Here is a 16,388-nt window from a genome sequence, read left to right on the forward strand (position 1 = left end):
CCTATATATTTGCTGTCACTATTTATTGGACTAGCTAAAACTTTCATTATTGTATTGACTAGGATTGTTGAGAGCAGGTTTCTTTGCCTTTTTTCTCATCTTAAAAGGAAGGCTTTCAACACGTTATTATTATCGTGATGTGTGCTGTTGGATTTTTGAAGATGTCCTTCATCAGGTTATGGCTTTTTCTTCAGTATCAATGGATGTTGAATATTTTGAGCAGTCTTTCTGCATCAATTAAGTAAACTTTTTCCTCCTTAATGTCCATATTTCTCCTACTCTAACATTTTGTTTTTTAACTTTGATATACATATCTTCTCCACTTTCCCTTCTCAGTCCTCTTTACCCATCCAGTAAGCGTTGGTCTTCTCTGGTTTCCTTCATCACTGCTCACTCTTCAAGCTCCTTCTCCTTGTATGTTTCCTAGGATTTCAAAGGTTGGGGGATGATGACAGGGTTTTTAGACACTGTGTTTCCCCACAGTCTGCTCCCCTCCACAAGCACAAGTCTGAATTCAAGTTAAAGCACTGAATTAGAAGATAGGTGGCTTGAATTCCAGACAATTCCGATTGTCTCCAATTGCCTTTTCACACTGTCCATGGGGCTCTCAAGGCAAGAACAGTTAGAACAGGACATGGAACCACGAACTGGTTCCAAATTGGGAAAAGAGTACGTCAAGGCTGTATATTGTCACCTTGCTTATTTAACTTACATGCAGAGTACATCATGTGAAATGCTGGACTGGAGGAAGCACAAGCTGGAATCAAGATTGCCGGGAGAAATATCAATTACCTCAGATATGCAGATGACACTACCCTTAGGGCAGAAAGTGAAGAAGAAATAAAGAGCCTCTGGATGAAAGTGAAAGAGGAGAGTGAAAAAGCTGGCTTAAAACTCAACATTCAGAAAACTAAGATCATGGCATCTGGTCCCATCACTTGATAGAAAATAGATGGGGAAAAAATGGAAACAGTGAGAGACTTTATTTTTTGGGCTCCAAAATCACTGCAGATGGTGACTGCAGCCATGAAATTAAGAATCGCTTGTTCCTTGGAAGAAAAGTTATGACCAACCTAGATAGCATATTAAAAAGCAGAGACATTACTTTGCCAACAAAGGTCTGTCTTGTCAAAGCTATGGTTTTTCCAGTAGTCATGTATGGATGTGCGAGTTGGACCATAAAGAAAGCTGAGCACTGAAGAACTGATGCTTTTGAACTGTGAGGCTGGAGAAGATTCTTGAGGAGAGTCCCTTGGACTGCAAGGAGATCCAACCAGTCCCTCCTAAAGGAAATCAGTCCTGAATATTCATTGGAAGGACTGATGCTGAAGCTGAAACTCCAATACTTTGACCACCTGATTCGAGGAACTGACTCATTGAAAAAGACCCTGATGCTGGGAAAGATTGAAGGCAAGAGGAGAAGGGGACAACAGAGGATGAGATGGTTGGATGGCATCACCCACTCGATGGACATGAGTTTGAATAAGCTCCTGGAGATGGTGATGGACAGGGAAGCTGGGCGTGCTGCAGTCCATGGTGTTGCAGAGTCAGACACAACTGGGCGACTGAACTGAACTGTGTCTTCAGTTATGCACCAAGACAAATCCCTTAGGAATCCGCTTTCAGTCTGGTAAATAAAATCCCTGCCCTGCCTACCCCCAGGATTGGTTGGTAACTAGGGGGTAGTAGAAACACTGCAAATTATTCACAGGTCGGGGGTTGTTGCTGTTACCAATAGTAGAAGTATTGTGAGATAACCGATATACCTTGCATTTTGAAGCTAGTGGAATTTAGATCCAATCACACTTCCGATCAGCAGTGTGGTTCGTTACTTGTGCACTTGTTAACTTCACCTTTCTGAACCTGTCTCCTTTTTCTGGCTTGCAGATAAGAAATGGAAAGCACTTGACACATATTAAGAGCCCAGTAAATGGAGCGATTTATTTGAAAAGCATTAAAAACATTCCATAAACGGAAGGAGTAAATCCTCCGTGGGTTCTAGCCTCGGAAACACTCAAGTCAGTTGTCCAGCACCAGTAACAGCGCCCAGGTACACACAGGAGGTAAGGCGAGGAGGGTGACCGCAGAGAAAAATCCTCCTCCTCTGTACCTCGAATCCCCACCGTCGGGCTTCCATGTGGTGAGAAACGCCAAAGTGACCGGGGAAATGAGCCGAATCATTCACTCCGACAACAGCAAGCGGGATCCAGCTTCGGGGATTAGTGCTCAGCGGCGCGGGGACATCGCGCAACAGCCGCAACCCCACCGGTCCAGTTTGGGGCTCGCGAACGCGTTGCCTACTGCCGCCGCCGCTAGGAGGCGCTCGTCCGGCTCCGCGGCCCGCACAGGTCCTTCTGCGCAGGCGCGCCTCCTCTGCGCTGGCGTCCCCGCCCCCACACGAGTTACGCTCGGGCGGCGCGTTCCCGGCCATTTCTGACGCTGAGAGAGGCGGCCGGGAGCCGAGCGGAAGCGCCGCGCGCCTCCAGCTGAAGGAGGGGTGGGGTGAGGAAAGAAGTGGTGCCGGAAGTGGGGCTCAGTCGCCTGCAAGGCGGGCGGGGGGAGCAGGAAGGAGGCGGTGGCGGCTGGGCGGGGTGTGGCCTCCGGAGGCGGCGGGCGCTGCGATTGGCCCTGGATTGTGGCGACGGCGACGATTGGCCCCTGTGGGCCGAGCAAGGTGCGCCCGGGTGGCGGCCGTTGAAATTCAAAAGTGGCGGGTGTGGCAGCGCAGGGGCCGGCGGCGCAGGGGCCCGGAGCTCGCGTACCCTGTGTCGCGAGCGCGCGAGAGAACGCGGGTCCCGGGAGCCCCGGCTCTGTGTCGTCTTCAGTGCGCTTGCCCGGCGTGAGTGGCCCCGAGCCGGACATGGAGCCGCAGGTGAGTGGCGGGCGGCGCGGGGACGACAGCCGGCTGCCGCACCCCTCAGCGCTGACCGGCCGGAGGCCTCGGTCCGGCCGGCGGGGCCCAGATTCGCGTGCCCTGCTCCGTGGGACGGATCCGGAGTGGAGAGCGGAGAAGGCAGGGAGCGGCCCCGGAGGGCGGGGGCACGTCGGCCTGCCTTCTCGCAGTTTCAGGGAGCCCCCGCACCCTTCCTCACTTTCGTGTATCGAGGATTTCCCGTTTCGAATCTTCAGGCTTGTCTGAACACGTTCCCTCCCGTCCATTCAGTGTGAGTTCCGAGATGGCCTCTAGCCCTGGGGAAACGGTGACTGAAGCCGAATCCCTGCTAATGCCTGTTCGTGTCCTCTCTCTCCTCTTTGCAGCCGCTTGCGGGCATCGGAAGGGAAGAGGGTGGAGTACTCTGAACTGAAGGACTTTGCATTATCTCTCCTTCCCTGGTTTTGCAGAGATCTCTGCTCAGTGGGACTGGTTAACTTAATGTCTCCTCCCATCAGTGCCCTGCGGCACCCCACGACCTCCTGCAGCCTCCTCCGTCCAGCGGAGAGAAGTGTGTTTGTGACAGAGTGGGGTGACTTCTGGTGCCAGAAAAGGGCTCCTGCCAGAATCCTCTGTTTACTTCTGTTTGGCATTCAGATTTACCCAAAGTCAAGTTGCTACAAAGAGAGAGTTTTTGTATCCTGCCAGCCAGAGAGTGGAGCAGTGTGTTGTGACAATGAAAAAGAATACAAGCCTTCTCATGTTTATTCATCACATATTTACCAGGCATATACGATGTGCTTGGGATGCAGCAGAGATCCCTGTCGTCATGGAGCTGCCATTCTTTGGGGCGACAGGCAATATGTGATAAGTAAATTGTCTAATGCTGTTAATGTTTTAAGGGCTGTTGAGAAAAGGAAAAGTTTGAGCAGATTAAGAGGGGAAGAGGGGAGGCCAGCTGGCAAGAGAGACAATTAAATTGGGTGGTCTTAGTAAGCTCCCAGTGCAGAAGGTGAGAGGTGAATAAAGACTTGGAGGAAGTGAGGAAAACAGGTAAGGGGTTATTAAGATCATTCCAGGCAGAGGGAATCCCGTAGCGCAAAATCTCTAGAGTTGTATAGCAAAGCCGGATTGGAATGAGCAAGAGGGAATGTTGTGGTGAGGGAAGTCGGATAACGGACTTCTTGCACAGGCCGCTGTGAAGACTTTGGTTTTTTTCTCTGAGTGAAATGGGGAATCACTGGATGGTTTTAAGCAAAGAGAGACAAGATCTGTCTTACATTTTAAGAGGGCCATTCTAGCAGCTGCATTGAGATTAGCTTGTAAAGGAGCAAGGATAGAAATAAGGAGAGCTGTTAGGAATGTGGCGGGTTTTCTCAGCTTTCAACATTATTGACATTTCATTGGGGGTGGAGGGCTGTCCTGTACATTGGCTGATGTTTAGCAGCATTCCTGGCTTCTATCCATTAGGTGACAGTAGCAACCCCCACCTGACCATGCCAGTCAGAGTGTCTCCAGACACTCACACATCTCCTGGGGGTAAAGTCATCCCTAGCTGAGAACCAGTGGCGTGTGATAATCCAGGTGAGAGATGATGGCGATTTGAGTCATGGGAGCAGCAGGGGAAGTGGTAACAAGTGGTCTGATTCTGGATCTATTTGGAAGATAGAGTTGGCTACATTTGCTGACATTAGACTTTGTGGTATATAAAAGAATGAGAGGACTTCAGATGTATTTGCTTGAGCAGCTGGAAGAGGGAGTTATATCAGCTGAGATGGAGGAAGCTGCAGGGTCGAAACGATTACACGGCACGCGGTCAGAGTTTGGCATGTTTACTAGGATTCCAAGTGGTGACATTGAGAAGGCAGTTCCGTATGACTTCAGAGTCAAAGTCTGAGCTGGAGACGTAAGCTTGGGAGTTGGCAGCATATGAGTGGTGTGTAAAGCCATAGGAGTGGCCCAGAACATAGAGATTAGAAAGACCACTGTTAAAATTTGGGGAGATGAAGAGGATCTACCAGAGAGGTAGGAAAACCAGGAGAAGATGGTCTCCCGGGAGCTAAGTGAAAAGAGTGTATTTAGGAAGAGGGAGTGATCAACACAGGGTGACTTATGGCCTTGAGAGCAGTTTTGGGGAATGGTGGGAGTGAAAGTCTGATTGGGTTTAGGAGAGAAAGACTCTTTTTGGTTGGAAGCAATAACAGTGTGTGTTGTATACTGGCTGGAAGGATCCAGGAGAAAGGGGCAGTGATGGTGCAGAAAAGGAAGGATTGCCTGGGTGCTGTTCTTGAGTGGGTGAGGAGTGGGAGCAGACCTACACATGATGACTTAGCAGCAGGGCGTCCATCTCTGAACCTGGGAAGTGGTATAGGAGGGGTTCAATGAAAATCTGCTTTTATATTATGGAAGGTGATATTATGGAAGGAGTGGAAAGTTGGGAGTTGTCCTGTCCAGCTTTATAGATGGGAGAAAATTAAATACTGTGCTCTTTGGAGTTGTCCTGAGTAAACAAACCTTTGAACACATTTTCTGAACCCACACAAATTCCAAGGAGGTAAGTCTTTAGGTAATCCACTATCTTAGCATAGGGAGAACAATAGGCATTTTTGATTAAGAAATTCAATGTTTGACCTTGAAATACTGAAAAGAAAAATTTACTTTTCATACTACATTTAATTAAAAATTAAAATCAGTATTCTTTGTGCAAAATTCTGCAAGTGGCAGGAAAAAGAGAATGCAGCCTTTTTTTTTTTCCCCTTTTTATTTGTATATGAGCCAGTAGTTTGAACGTATTACAGTTAAGTATATCCCTGCTGGTGGATGGGCTTCCCTCATAGCTCAGTTGGTAAGAATCAATAAACTAAAAATTAAAAAAAAAACAAAAACAAGGATATCAGATTGTTTCAGAGTTTTCTCTGTGAGCATCCCTGAATCTCTGTATCACAAGTAGTTCAACCTTACTTTCCTGAAGTTAAACTTAGCATCTCTTAAAAATTAGCTTTCAGGTACTCTCAGATCTCTCCATGTTACTTCTCACAACTGCATGTGAATCAACAATATTTAAAAACAAGAAGTTTAACTGAAAAACAAACACAGCTTTTCCTCCTGTGATCTTGAGAAGCAGGGCAGGCTTCTTGGAGTCAGCCAGACTTGGTCTCCTTCGTTGCCTGCCCTCTGCTCCCCCACTCCATGCTACCTCTGCTTAGCCCTGAGACTCTTAGAATATCCCCTCTCAACTGAGTTCCTGGGGAATTAAGCTCTAATGCCCTAAGGCATCCTTTGCATCTAATGTATTAACTTCTCTCTTGAGCAGTTAGAATGGTGAGAGCTGTTTACATTCTTGGGAGAATTGAGAAGACAGTTCATTTTCTGTAGAGCTTTCTCTTGTACCCTTTTGGAAAGGCTGCCCTGGAAAGTATGCTCTGGGCAGGCAGGGACTTTACATTCGTTACTCTTGCCCCAGGGCCTAGAACAGCATCTGGTCCAGAGCATCATTCAGCAAACCTAGTGGGACAGACCCATGATGAATGGATGGATGAGGGAATGATGCCATCCCTCTGCTGTGATAACCCTCACCTTCTATTTCCATTCATTCTTTGCACTGGACATGGTTCACTTAAAAAAACTTTAAAAATATGCCTTAGTTTATCTTTTTTTGTATAATTTTGTTTATTTATTTTTGTCTGTGCTGGGTCTTTGTTGCTGCTCGGGTTTTTCTCTAGTGGTGTGTGAGGGCCACCCTCTAGTTGCTGTGTGGGCTTTTATTGTGGTGGCTTCTCTTGTGGAGCACAGGCTCAATAGCCGTGGCTTATGGACTCCGTTGCTCCACAGCATATGAGAGCCTGCCAGACCAGGGGTCGAGCCTGTGTCCCCCACACTGGCAGGCGGGCTCTTTACCACTGAGCCACCAGGGAAGCCCCTAAACCTTTTTAATTTTTTTATTCTTTGGCTGCAGTGTGCAGTATGCAGCATCATAGTTCCCTGACCAGGGATTGAACCTGAGCCCCCTGCAGTGGAAGCACGGAGTCTTAACCACTGGACCACCAGGGAAGTCCACAGTTCACTTGTTCAGTACAAATTGAGTCATACTGTTCTCCTAACTTAACGACGTCAGAGGCCTCTTGCTTTCAGTAGACCCAGACTCCATGCTGGCGTCCCGGCTGCCGTGGTCTTTCCCTCTGCCTCTGCTCTCCTCCCCACTCTGCACATCCCTGTGTTCAGCTGAAAAGAATAACTGTCATTCCTTGCACATCCCTCCCCTTGCTTTCTGCCTGGAATGCTCCTCCTCAGCCCAGCCCATCAAGCCAGCTCTTTCTCATCCTCAAGGCTCAGCCTGAAAATACTTTGTAGGATTGTGTCTACCACTCTCCCCATCTAAACTGGATGCCCACTCCCTCCTTGGGGATCCTTTCCTGATCACACTCAGTAAGATTTAATCATCTCTTTACATTTTACTTGCCTACTGTCCTGTGGCCATTCTGAGGACAGGGACCACGCCTGTTACTCCAAAATCCAGATCATTTCCTGGCATGTAATAGGCACTTGGTAAATACCGAATGAAGTAAACTGAAGGGCAGAGAGAAACCGGCCTTGGAATTAGTAGTTACCCATAGTGAAAATCAGAAATTGATCTATCCGTGGTGCTTTCCCGAGGGGGACAGGAGAAGGGTGACCACGTGTCCTGGCTTGCATAGGAGTGACCTGATTTTAGCATTGAGAGTTCTGTGTCCCAAGAAACCCCTCAGTCCTTGGCACACCAGGATGGTTGGTCCCCCGAGGCAGGAGTAAGCAGAGGTTGGGCGTGATCCCCAGACCCTGAGCTGGACTGCTTGGAGGAGAGGCTCTTCCTTTCCCTTACCCCCACCGCACACCTGTCCTTGGTGCTTTCCACTGATCATGCTGCTACTCTTATCTTCCCCTTGCCAGCCCGCCTACTCCCACTTCATTATTATTTATATAGCCTCTTTCATATATTGTTTCACATGCCTGATCAGAAACTCTATCTGGCTCTCCATGCATGCAGGGCCCAAACCTAAACTCCTTAGCGCGGCATCAATGCCCTATGAGACAGTGTGGTCCAGTGGTTAAAAACACAGCCTCCAGAACCAGACTGTCTAGCTTCTAACCCCAGCTCTTCCTTTTATTCATCAACGACCTTAGCCCAGCTCTGTTACTTCCCAGCAGCCTTCCTTCCCTCATCTGCAAGGTGGGCTAATAGTAGCACCTCCTCCATGGGCTGCTGTGAGGTTTAAGTCAGCTGATTCAGATAAAACGTTTGAAACTGTTCCTAATAAATGTTACCTACTCTTTCCAGCCAGCCTTCAGCCTGGTCTCTTTTCTAAGTCACTCCCTTGTTTATGATTCTCAGCTCTCACTGAAAGAGTTCATCGGTTTCTCAGCCATGCCATGTGCAGGCCAAGCTTTTGCCTTCCAAAAGGAGGGCTCCTTCTCTGCTGATTTAGGTCCTCCCCTTAACGTTAGCTGAAGTCCAGCATGTGTCTTTACGTCTTGTCCCTTAGGGACTGTGTCGTGTCCCACCTCCCTCCATGGTTTTTGGCTGGCACCTCATCTGAGAGCCCCAGGGTGTGGCCCCAGGGGTACTGAGTTGATGCTTGTTGGAGATGGTGTTGAGAATCAGGCTCGGGGGCCATAAAGGGGAGCTCCTGGGACATTTGGGCCTCAGGGTGTGTTCTGAAAGGCCTCTCTCTTTCCAGCAGAGGTCACCATTGTTGGAAGTGAAGGGCAACATAGAGCTGAAGAGACCCCTGGCCAAGGCCGCTTCCCGGCTGCCTCTCTCGGGACGCAGGCTGAAGAGGGGGCCCGACCAGATGGAGGAGGCGTTGGAGCCGGAGAAGGTGAGCTGGGTGTGGAGATCCATGGACGTGTGTCTGAAACCATCAGGGAAAGAGCTGTGGAGCCCACCCCACCCTTGTCTTTCCCCAGAAAAGAACACGAGGCCTGGGCACCAGAGTGACCACGACCCACCCCAGAGCAGCAGCCCTCAGCTCTGTGCCACAGACACAAGGCCAGACCGCAGGTGGGCGCCAGGGCTGGAGAGAGACCTGGTCCACAGTTCAGCTCACTTCTGTCTTTGTCTTTTCTTTCGATCGTAGCTGATTGTGAATAGGTAACATGTTTCACTGGTTTCAAAGTTCCGAAGGCACAGAAGTTTTTGTGCAGTTGAGAACTCTCCCTCCTGCTTCTGTTCCCCAGTCCCCCAGCCCCCTCCCTAGGGGCAGCTGTGAGTCCTTCCAGGGATGTTCTGTGGGTTTGCAAGCAGATATGGGCGTGCCCCCCGGTGTGTTTCACACGCACTAGCATACTTCACACACTGTTTGCCTGCCGCCCCCCAGCTCTTTTCACTTGTCTTTGTCCAACTTGTTTCTTGGCATGTTGGTCCTAGGGAGGATATCTTTAGGAGCTGGTCAGATTTAGAGGAAGAGGAAGGTTATCTTATTTCTAATCTTCTGAAAAAGCAACTCCTCTGTCTTTGGACACACTCCCAGCCCGAGTGCATGCTACCCTGTGCGTCATGACTCTGCTCTTCCTCTCCTCTGTCTCCCAGCAGTGCCCAGAGCTCCCAGGAAGTCAGCACCCCGATGTTCCATGGCTGTTGCCCCAGGTAATAATAGTGTCTGAGAGCCAAGGCTGAGAAGGGGTTGGGGGTGAAGGAGGTGGGTAGAGGTGGAGGGACCCTGGTGTTATCGCCCCTGATGCCACCTTTCTGATTCTCTAGTGCTGAAGACTCAGAAGCCAGGTCCTGTTGTTCCTGCCCAGAAGCCTGGAAGTAGGTGACAAATAAGATCTTGGGTGAGAGGCTGGGATGGGGAGAGGAGGTGGTGAGTGCCCAGAACAATCCTTTTGGTCCTTTCCCTGCCTGAAAGAGAAGGAGACGGAGCCTCAGGTGTGGAGGCCCTAAGGCTAGGAGGGAGAAAGGAGACAGAGCTAGGGCTGCCCTGACCTTGGTCTTCTCTGTGCCCATCTTAGCGACAGCTGCGCCTCCCATGGTGGGAGGGAAGAAACCCAAACGTCCGGCCTGGGACTTAAAGGGGCAGTTATGTGACCTCAACGCAGAGCTGAAATGCTACCGTGAGAGGAAGCAGGTGCTGGACCAGGAGAACCAACAGCTGCAGGACCAGCTCCGGGAGGCCCAGCAACAGGCCTCGGCCCTGGGGGCAGAGCGCAGGACCCTGGAAGAGGAGTTGACCAGGGTGCGGGCCCAGGCTGAGCAGCGCCAGCGGGAGCTGGGGAACCTGAGTGCCCGCGTCCTGGAGCTGGAAGAGCGGCTGGGCACGCAGGAGGGCTTAGTGCAAGAGCTCCAGCAAGAACAGCTGAGATTACAGGAGGAGCGCAGGGGACTGGCTGCCCAGCTGGGCGAGCAGGAGGTGAGGGCTGGCTTCTCTCTAGGTGGCCCAGAAGTTGCTTTGGGCTTTGAAGTCCTGAGCACCTCTGTCCGGCAGCACCGTCCCCCACCCTGCTCCCTGCTCGCCCCCACTCTGCACACTTCTGCTCTGTCCTGCTTCCTGCCCCACTTCACCCCATTCTGACTTTCCATAACCCTCCCCTCTGCCATCTGCGTCTCCTCTACTTCTCCACCTCCTTTCTTTCTGTCCATCTTCACTGATGGTCACGGATGGACCTTCACTGATAAAGGTCCCCATGCATTCTCTCCCATCTGTCATCCGTTTGGCTCCTTGGTGAGCACCAACTAGAATGAGTTACTTGTAATCTCTCAAATGACTCGATTCTCAATTCAGGGCATTTGGCACATCCCTCTTTGTGGAATATTCTCTCTGCACCACATCCTTCCCTTGGTTCACTCCCGCGCTTTCGGGTGTCAGCCTAGATATCCTTCCTTGTGCCCTTTCTGGTGCTCCCATGTACTCCTTATTCTAATACTATGATTAACATTCACTTGTCTCTTCTTTACCAGACTCTGAAGTCCTTGGGGTCAGGGGCCAGCCCACCTCCCACCCCTAGTCCCATCATGAAACTTCTTACTCTTGGTTGTGTCTCATCGTCCATGTCTGTTCTGTTCTGGACAGAGGAGGCTGCAGACCTCAGAAGCTTCTCTGTCGGACAGCCAGGCGGAGGTGGCATCTCTGCGCCAGGAGGCTGCAGCCCGGGAGGCCGTACTGGCTGAGCGGGAAGACCGTCTCCACGGGCTCGAGATGGAGCGCCGGCGGTTACACAACCAGCTGCAGGAACTCAAAGGCAACATCCGAGTGTTCTGCCGGGTCCGCCCCGTCCTTCCAGGGGAGTCCACCCCATCCCCTGGCTTCCTTCAGTTTCCCTCTGGCCCCTGTGGACCCTCTGACCCTCCAACCCGCCTCAGCCTCTCCCGGTCTGATGAGCGGCGTGGGACCCTGAGTGGGGCGCCAGCTGCCCCTACCCGCCATGACTTTTCCTTTGACCGGGTGTTCCCACCGGGGAGTGGACAGGATGAAGTGTTTGAGGAGATTTCCATGCTTGTCCAGTCAGCGCTGGATGGCTATCCAGTGTGCATCTTTGCTTATGGCCAGACAGGCAGTGGCAAGACCTTCACCATGGAGGGCGGGCCTGGGGGAGACCCCCGGCTGGAGGGACTGATCCCTCGGGCCCTGCGGCACCTCTTCTCTGTGGCCCAGGAGCTCCGTGGCCAGGGCTGGACCTACAGCTTTGTGGCAAGTTACGTAGAGATCTACAACGAGACTGTCCGAGACCTGCTGGCCACTGGGGCCCGGAAGGGCCAGGGGGGTGAGTGTGAGATTCGCCGGGCAGGGCCAGGCAGCGAGGAGCTTACGGTCACCAACGCGCGCTACGTTCCGGTCTCTTGTGAGAGGGAGGTAAGTGCTGAGGGCCACTAGGCCTGGACGTGGGGTCGGAGGGCTGGGGTGCAGGCAGAGTGATGCAGTACGGAAGTGGGGGGAGCGGCAGGGTGAGGAAGGGCAAGTGGTGAAGACAGATGGGATGTTTGGCTTTGGCTGCTGAGCTGTGAGGTGGAACCAAGGCGTGGAGAGAAGTGACATGTCTCCTGAGACGGGTGCCCCTGGGCCCCACATGGCAACCTCTGTCTCATCTCTGCCCCCTCTGCTTGTGCAGTTCACGACATCCCTGCTGGCCTCCAGGCTTTTCCTCAACCTGCTCATCACACCTGTGGATCAGGGCTTTTGCACCTCCTCTGTCCATTGCCTGACATGGTCTTATGTTCCTTTCCCAGCAGGGCCTGGATTGCCCCCTAACCACCTTAAAGTTTTTAAGGTGTTGAGGCCATCCCTGACCATCTTTTTTTTTTTTTTTTTTTAAACTTTTGGCTGCACTGCATGACTTATGGGATCTTAGTTCCCCAACCAGGGATTGAACCTGTGCCCTGGCAGTGAAAGCACCAAGTCCTAACCACTGGACTGTCAGGAAAAGTTATCCCTTCTAAAATCAGAACCCTCACCATCACACACTGCTTTTCTATTTTTATTCCTTGATAATCTCAGACACACCGTGTATTTTAATTATTTAGTCTTTTGCTGGCTAGAAAAAAGCACCAAGAAGGCAGGTGCTGGGTCTTGCTTATTGCCGTATCTGACCTGTGGGTTCCCAGGTGGCTCGGTGGGTAAAGAATCTGCCTGCAGTGCAGAAGACATAGACGCGGGTTTGATCCTTGGGTTGGGAAGATCCCCTGGAGGAGGGCACGGCAACCCACTCCAGTGTTCTTGCCTGGAGAATCCCATGGACAGAGGAGCCTGGCGGGCTACAGTCCACAGGTTGCAAAGAGTCGGACTTGACTGAAACGACTGAGCATGCAGGCATGCATGCACACCTAACCTGGCTACGGGCTGACCACTGCTTGACTTCACCTCTTGCTGCGCCCTATCCCCAGGTGGAGGCCCTGCTCCATCTAGCCCGCCAGAACCGCGCTGTGGCCCGCACAGCCCAGAATGAGCGCTCGTCGCGTAGTCACAGCGTGTTCCAGCTGCAGATCTCTGGGGAGCACGCTGGCCGAGGCCTGCAGTGTGCGGCCCCCCTCAGCCTGGTGGACTTGGCTGGGAGTGAGCGGCTCGACCCCGGCTTAGCGCTCGGCCCTGGGGAGCGGGAACGCCTTCGGGAAACGCAGGCCATTAACAGCAGCCTGTCCACGTTGGGGCTGGTCATCATGGCCTTGAGCAACAAGGTAGGAATGGGGGTGGGGGCAGGTGGGCCCTGGGAAGCGGCTGGTGCTGGCTGTCCCCAGCCATGTCCTAATCGCCTGTCTCTCTCCACCCTGTAGGAGTCCCACGTGCCTTACCGGAACAGCAAGCTCACCTACCTGCTGCAGAACTCTCTGGGCGGCAGTGCCAAGATGTGAGCAGAAGGGGTGGGCTGGGAGCCACCGTGTCAGGGTCAGGGCGGGGCAGTGATGTAATGGAGACCTGGACACTGATTCTGGGGTTTGCCCCCTCTCCTCTGTCCACAGGCTCATGTTTGTGAACATTTCTCCCCTAGAAGAGAACGTCTCTGAGTCCCTCAACTCCCTACGCTTCGCCTCCAAGGTGCGGTCACTAGCAGCCCCATCCCCGTCAGGCTTCCTGCTGACTATAGGCGTCTGCACCCTGGTCCTTCAGGCCAGCGGCACGTGCATCCCGAAAGGATGTACATTTGCCAGGCAGTTAACTATTGACTTCTGGGGGTGTTTGAATTAAGTTTTTAAAACTAGGTGGTTGAAAGGTCAAAAATATGTAGAAAGCTGTATACAAGTGAGATTTAACCTCCGCCCCGCCCACCGCATTCTCTCTCCGGTCCTAGTAGTCGTTGTCATATTTTATCCTTTTACTTCTCTCAGTGTTTCTTTTTGCAAATACAAGCAATATGCATGGGCTTTCCCTCTTTCTTAGAGAAGACATCTCTTCCCCTCTCTCATGTATTATATGTTGTCCTGCCTTTTTTTTTTTTTTATTAACAAGACAGCCTTAAGGACGGGGCGGTGGCCAGGGAGAGTGGGGGACAAAGAAAAAAAATCAGCCCCAGGATGATTCCCCACCAGCACACAGAGATCATCCCATTATTTTTGCATTTGCCTAGGACTCCACTGTATGGATGTGCCAAAGTTTATCCACCAGTTCCCTCTACTGGACACTTGGATTCTTTCCACCCTTTTACTATTACAAACAAGGCTATGTTGACTAACTTTGTACATATCATTTTATATTTGCTTGGTTACATCTAACTATCCAGAGAGAGATTCTTTGAAATGGGTTTCCTGGATCAGAGACATACAGGTTTTTCAGGCTATTCCAAATAGATAGCGTGAATTCAGACTCCAGTCCCCACAAGGGTCAGCTGTGTCCAGGCTATGAATTCTCTACGAAACTTAAGCTCCCTCTACAAGAGTTAAGTCAGGAAGTTTCTTTACATAGTGCCTTGGAGGGTAATGTATTCCTCTGATAACTCATTTTCCTGAGGATATAGCCTTGAGATGCTTTCTGGCTTTATTCAGGGTCTCAGATTACAGGTGTTCTTCTGCACTCTTGCTGCTGTGGAAGTAATTGGCCACCTTAGCGCCCTGCTGTGGTCTTCTGCTTTAATCAGGATTTCCCTTGCTACCTTACAAGTTCAATTAAAGTTCCCCATGGACTGTAGCCTGCTAGGCTCCTCTGTCTATGGGATTTTCCAGGCAAGAATACTGGAGTGGGTTGCCATTTCCTTCTCCAGGAGATCTTCCCAACCCAGGGATTGAACCCGGGTCTCCCTCATTGTAGGCAGATGCTTTACCGTCTGAGCCACCAGGGAAATCGATTAAAGTTCTACCAACATCATTAATACCCAACAACGTAAACTCTTTGACATCCTCTAATACCCAGTTTATGTTAAATTTCCCCTGATTGTCTCAAATGCCTTTTATACATTAGGGTTTGTTCCATTCAGGATCAAAGCAAGGACCACCCTTTTAATTTAGTTGAAATGGTCTTTTGAGTTTCTTTTAATCTGTAATAATCTCACCCCCAGATTTATTTGTTGAAGAAGTGGAAAAAAAAAAAAAAAGAAGTGGAGTGATTTGTCCTATAGAACATATATTCTAGATTTTGGCGGGTTGCTTCCTCTTTCCTCCATAATTTTTGTTTTCTTGTAATTAGGTTTGGAGGCTTGATTTGAATCAGATTCAAATTTCTTGGCAAGAAAATTTAAATAGTATGATACATTTTATTGCATCATATCAGGAGGCACCTAGTATCGAGTTGTTCCATTTTCCCCCCTCCCCCTAGTTGTATCACCTTTAATGATATAAAAATTGATCACTGGACTTGGGTATTGTCAGCCCGATCTATCCATTTAAAAACTCCCTTCAACTTTCTCCCCTAATGATTTTGTCAGCGATGCTATCTAGATCTATTGTTTGTTGTTGTTTAGTTACTAAGTCATGTCCAACTCTGTAGTCCACCTGGCTGCTCTGTCCATGGGATTTTCCAGACAAGAATATTGAAGTGGGTTGCCATGTCCTTCTCCAGTGACTGAACCCACCTCTCCTGCATTGGCAGGCAGTTATTTGCCACTAAGCCACCATGGAAGCCCCAGATCTATTATTAGGGAGTTTTAAAATGGTGATTTTCTAATTTTCTCAGCTGTTCTACATTTATTAATCATAATTCTTGAGAACTCTCCTTGTCATCTGTTCTGAAATTCTGAAATTGGTTATTCTATTCTGGTTATTCTGAAATGCAGTCCATATAGGTAAGATGGGATAAATGCTAGATTCTTCATCAATTTTCACTATTGTAAGTTGGTATCTTGGCAACTTCCAAAGATGACCAGTGAGTTTTTATCCAGGAGATAACATCTTACTTGTACTTTTGGTATATATCCTTTGAAGTCATTATTCTTTCTGATACTCAGATTGCCTGCCTTTGGCCAGTGGAAGCTCCAACTTGGCTCCTGTGCCCTTTAGACAAGTTCCCAGTAGTCCTTTCTCCGGATTCATCTTGTACATTTCTGGCCCTAGACTGAGGATCATTAATTTTCTAAGGAACTTTGGTTCTTTTATGTTTTATCTTTATGTTGCCGTGTTATCTAGCTTATTGAGCATTAGTGGTGGGAGGGCTGTGGGGTTGTCTACAAAGAGAAGTGCCTCTCTCTGCTCCTGTGAGGGGCTTCTGTCCCTTCTCTGGCCTTTCCCCCTCTTCCACATCTAGTGTGCCCAGTGGGCGTGGGAGAACTGAGACCAGCCTGAACCTGCTTTCAGAGCCTTTATTTCAGGATTCTGAGGGCAGCCCTAATACTGAGGGTTCAGAGGTGATCTGGGGAAAACTTCGTTTGGTTGCTCTGAAAACTTTTTTTATCCTGTTTGTCTAAATCCCCTGCCCGCAGGTGAACCAGTGTGTCATTGGCACTGCCCAGGCCAACAAGAAATGAAGATGGATCTAGATTGTGTGTGTGTGTATGTGTGAGACACACGGTGGGGGTGGGGTGGGGTGGTGGTGCTTTATTGGGAGGGGGCGCTGATACCTGGGCCTATCAAATAAAGAAGAGAATTTTTGTTGTTTTTAAATAAAGGTTTTATTAGCAGTTGCCC

At 50.1% G+C, this 16,388-nt stretch overlaps 1 protein-coding gene and 1 non-coding gene across 5 annotated transcripts; one reads left to right on the forward strand and one right to left on the reverse strand.

Moving 5' to 3' along the window:
• Window positions 1–2,714: 2,714 nt before the first annotated feature.
• Window positions 2,715–16,364, forward strand: KIFC1 (kinesin family member C1). 4 transcript variants are annotated; one of them, XM_043449333.1, is made up of 11 exons: window positions 2,715–2,872; window positions 8,587–8,727; window positions 8,816–8,909; window positions 9,438–9,494; window positions 9,609–9,659; window positions 9,860–10,257; window positions 10,918–11,697; window positions 12,726–13,016; window positions 13,113–13,186; window positions 13,299–13,374; window positions 16,184–16,364. In XM_043449333.1, exons 1-11 carry the CDS (start codon window positions 2,861–2,863, stop codon window positions 16,226–16,228), a joined length of 2,019 nt encoding a protein of 672 aa, XP_043305268.1. In that variant the 5' UTR covers window positions 2,715–2,860; the 3' UTR covers window positions 16,229–16,364. The 4 variants fall into 4 exon arrangements, with proteins under 4 accessions (XP_043305268.1, XP_043305269.1, XP_043305270.1 ...); XM_043449334.1 differs by having other exon boundaries at window positions 9,441–9,494; XM_043449335.1 differs by having other exon boundaries at window positions 8,590–8,727.
• On the reverse strand, window positions 6,850–6,922 carry TRNAG-UCC. Its single transcript has one exon. It is a non-coding gene; the product is annotated as a tRNA-Gly (tRNA).
• Window positions 16,365–16,388: the final 24 nt, after the last annotated feature.

This window comes from Cervus canadensis, chromosome 28, assembly GCF_019320065.1.
Source record: "Cervus canadensis isolate Bull #8, Minnesota chromosome 28, ASM1932006v1, whole genome shotgun sequence".
NCBI classification, from domain to species: domain Eukaryota; kingdom Metazoa; phylum Chordata; class Mammalia; order Artiodactyla; family Cervidae; genus Cervus; species Cervus canadensis.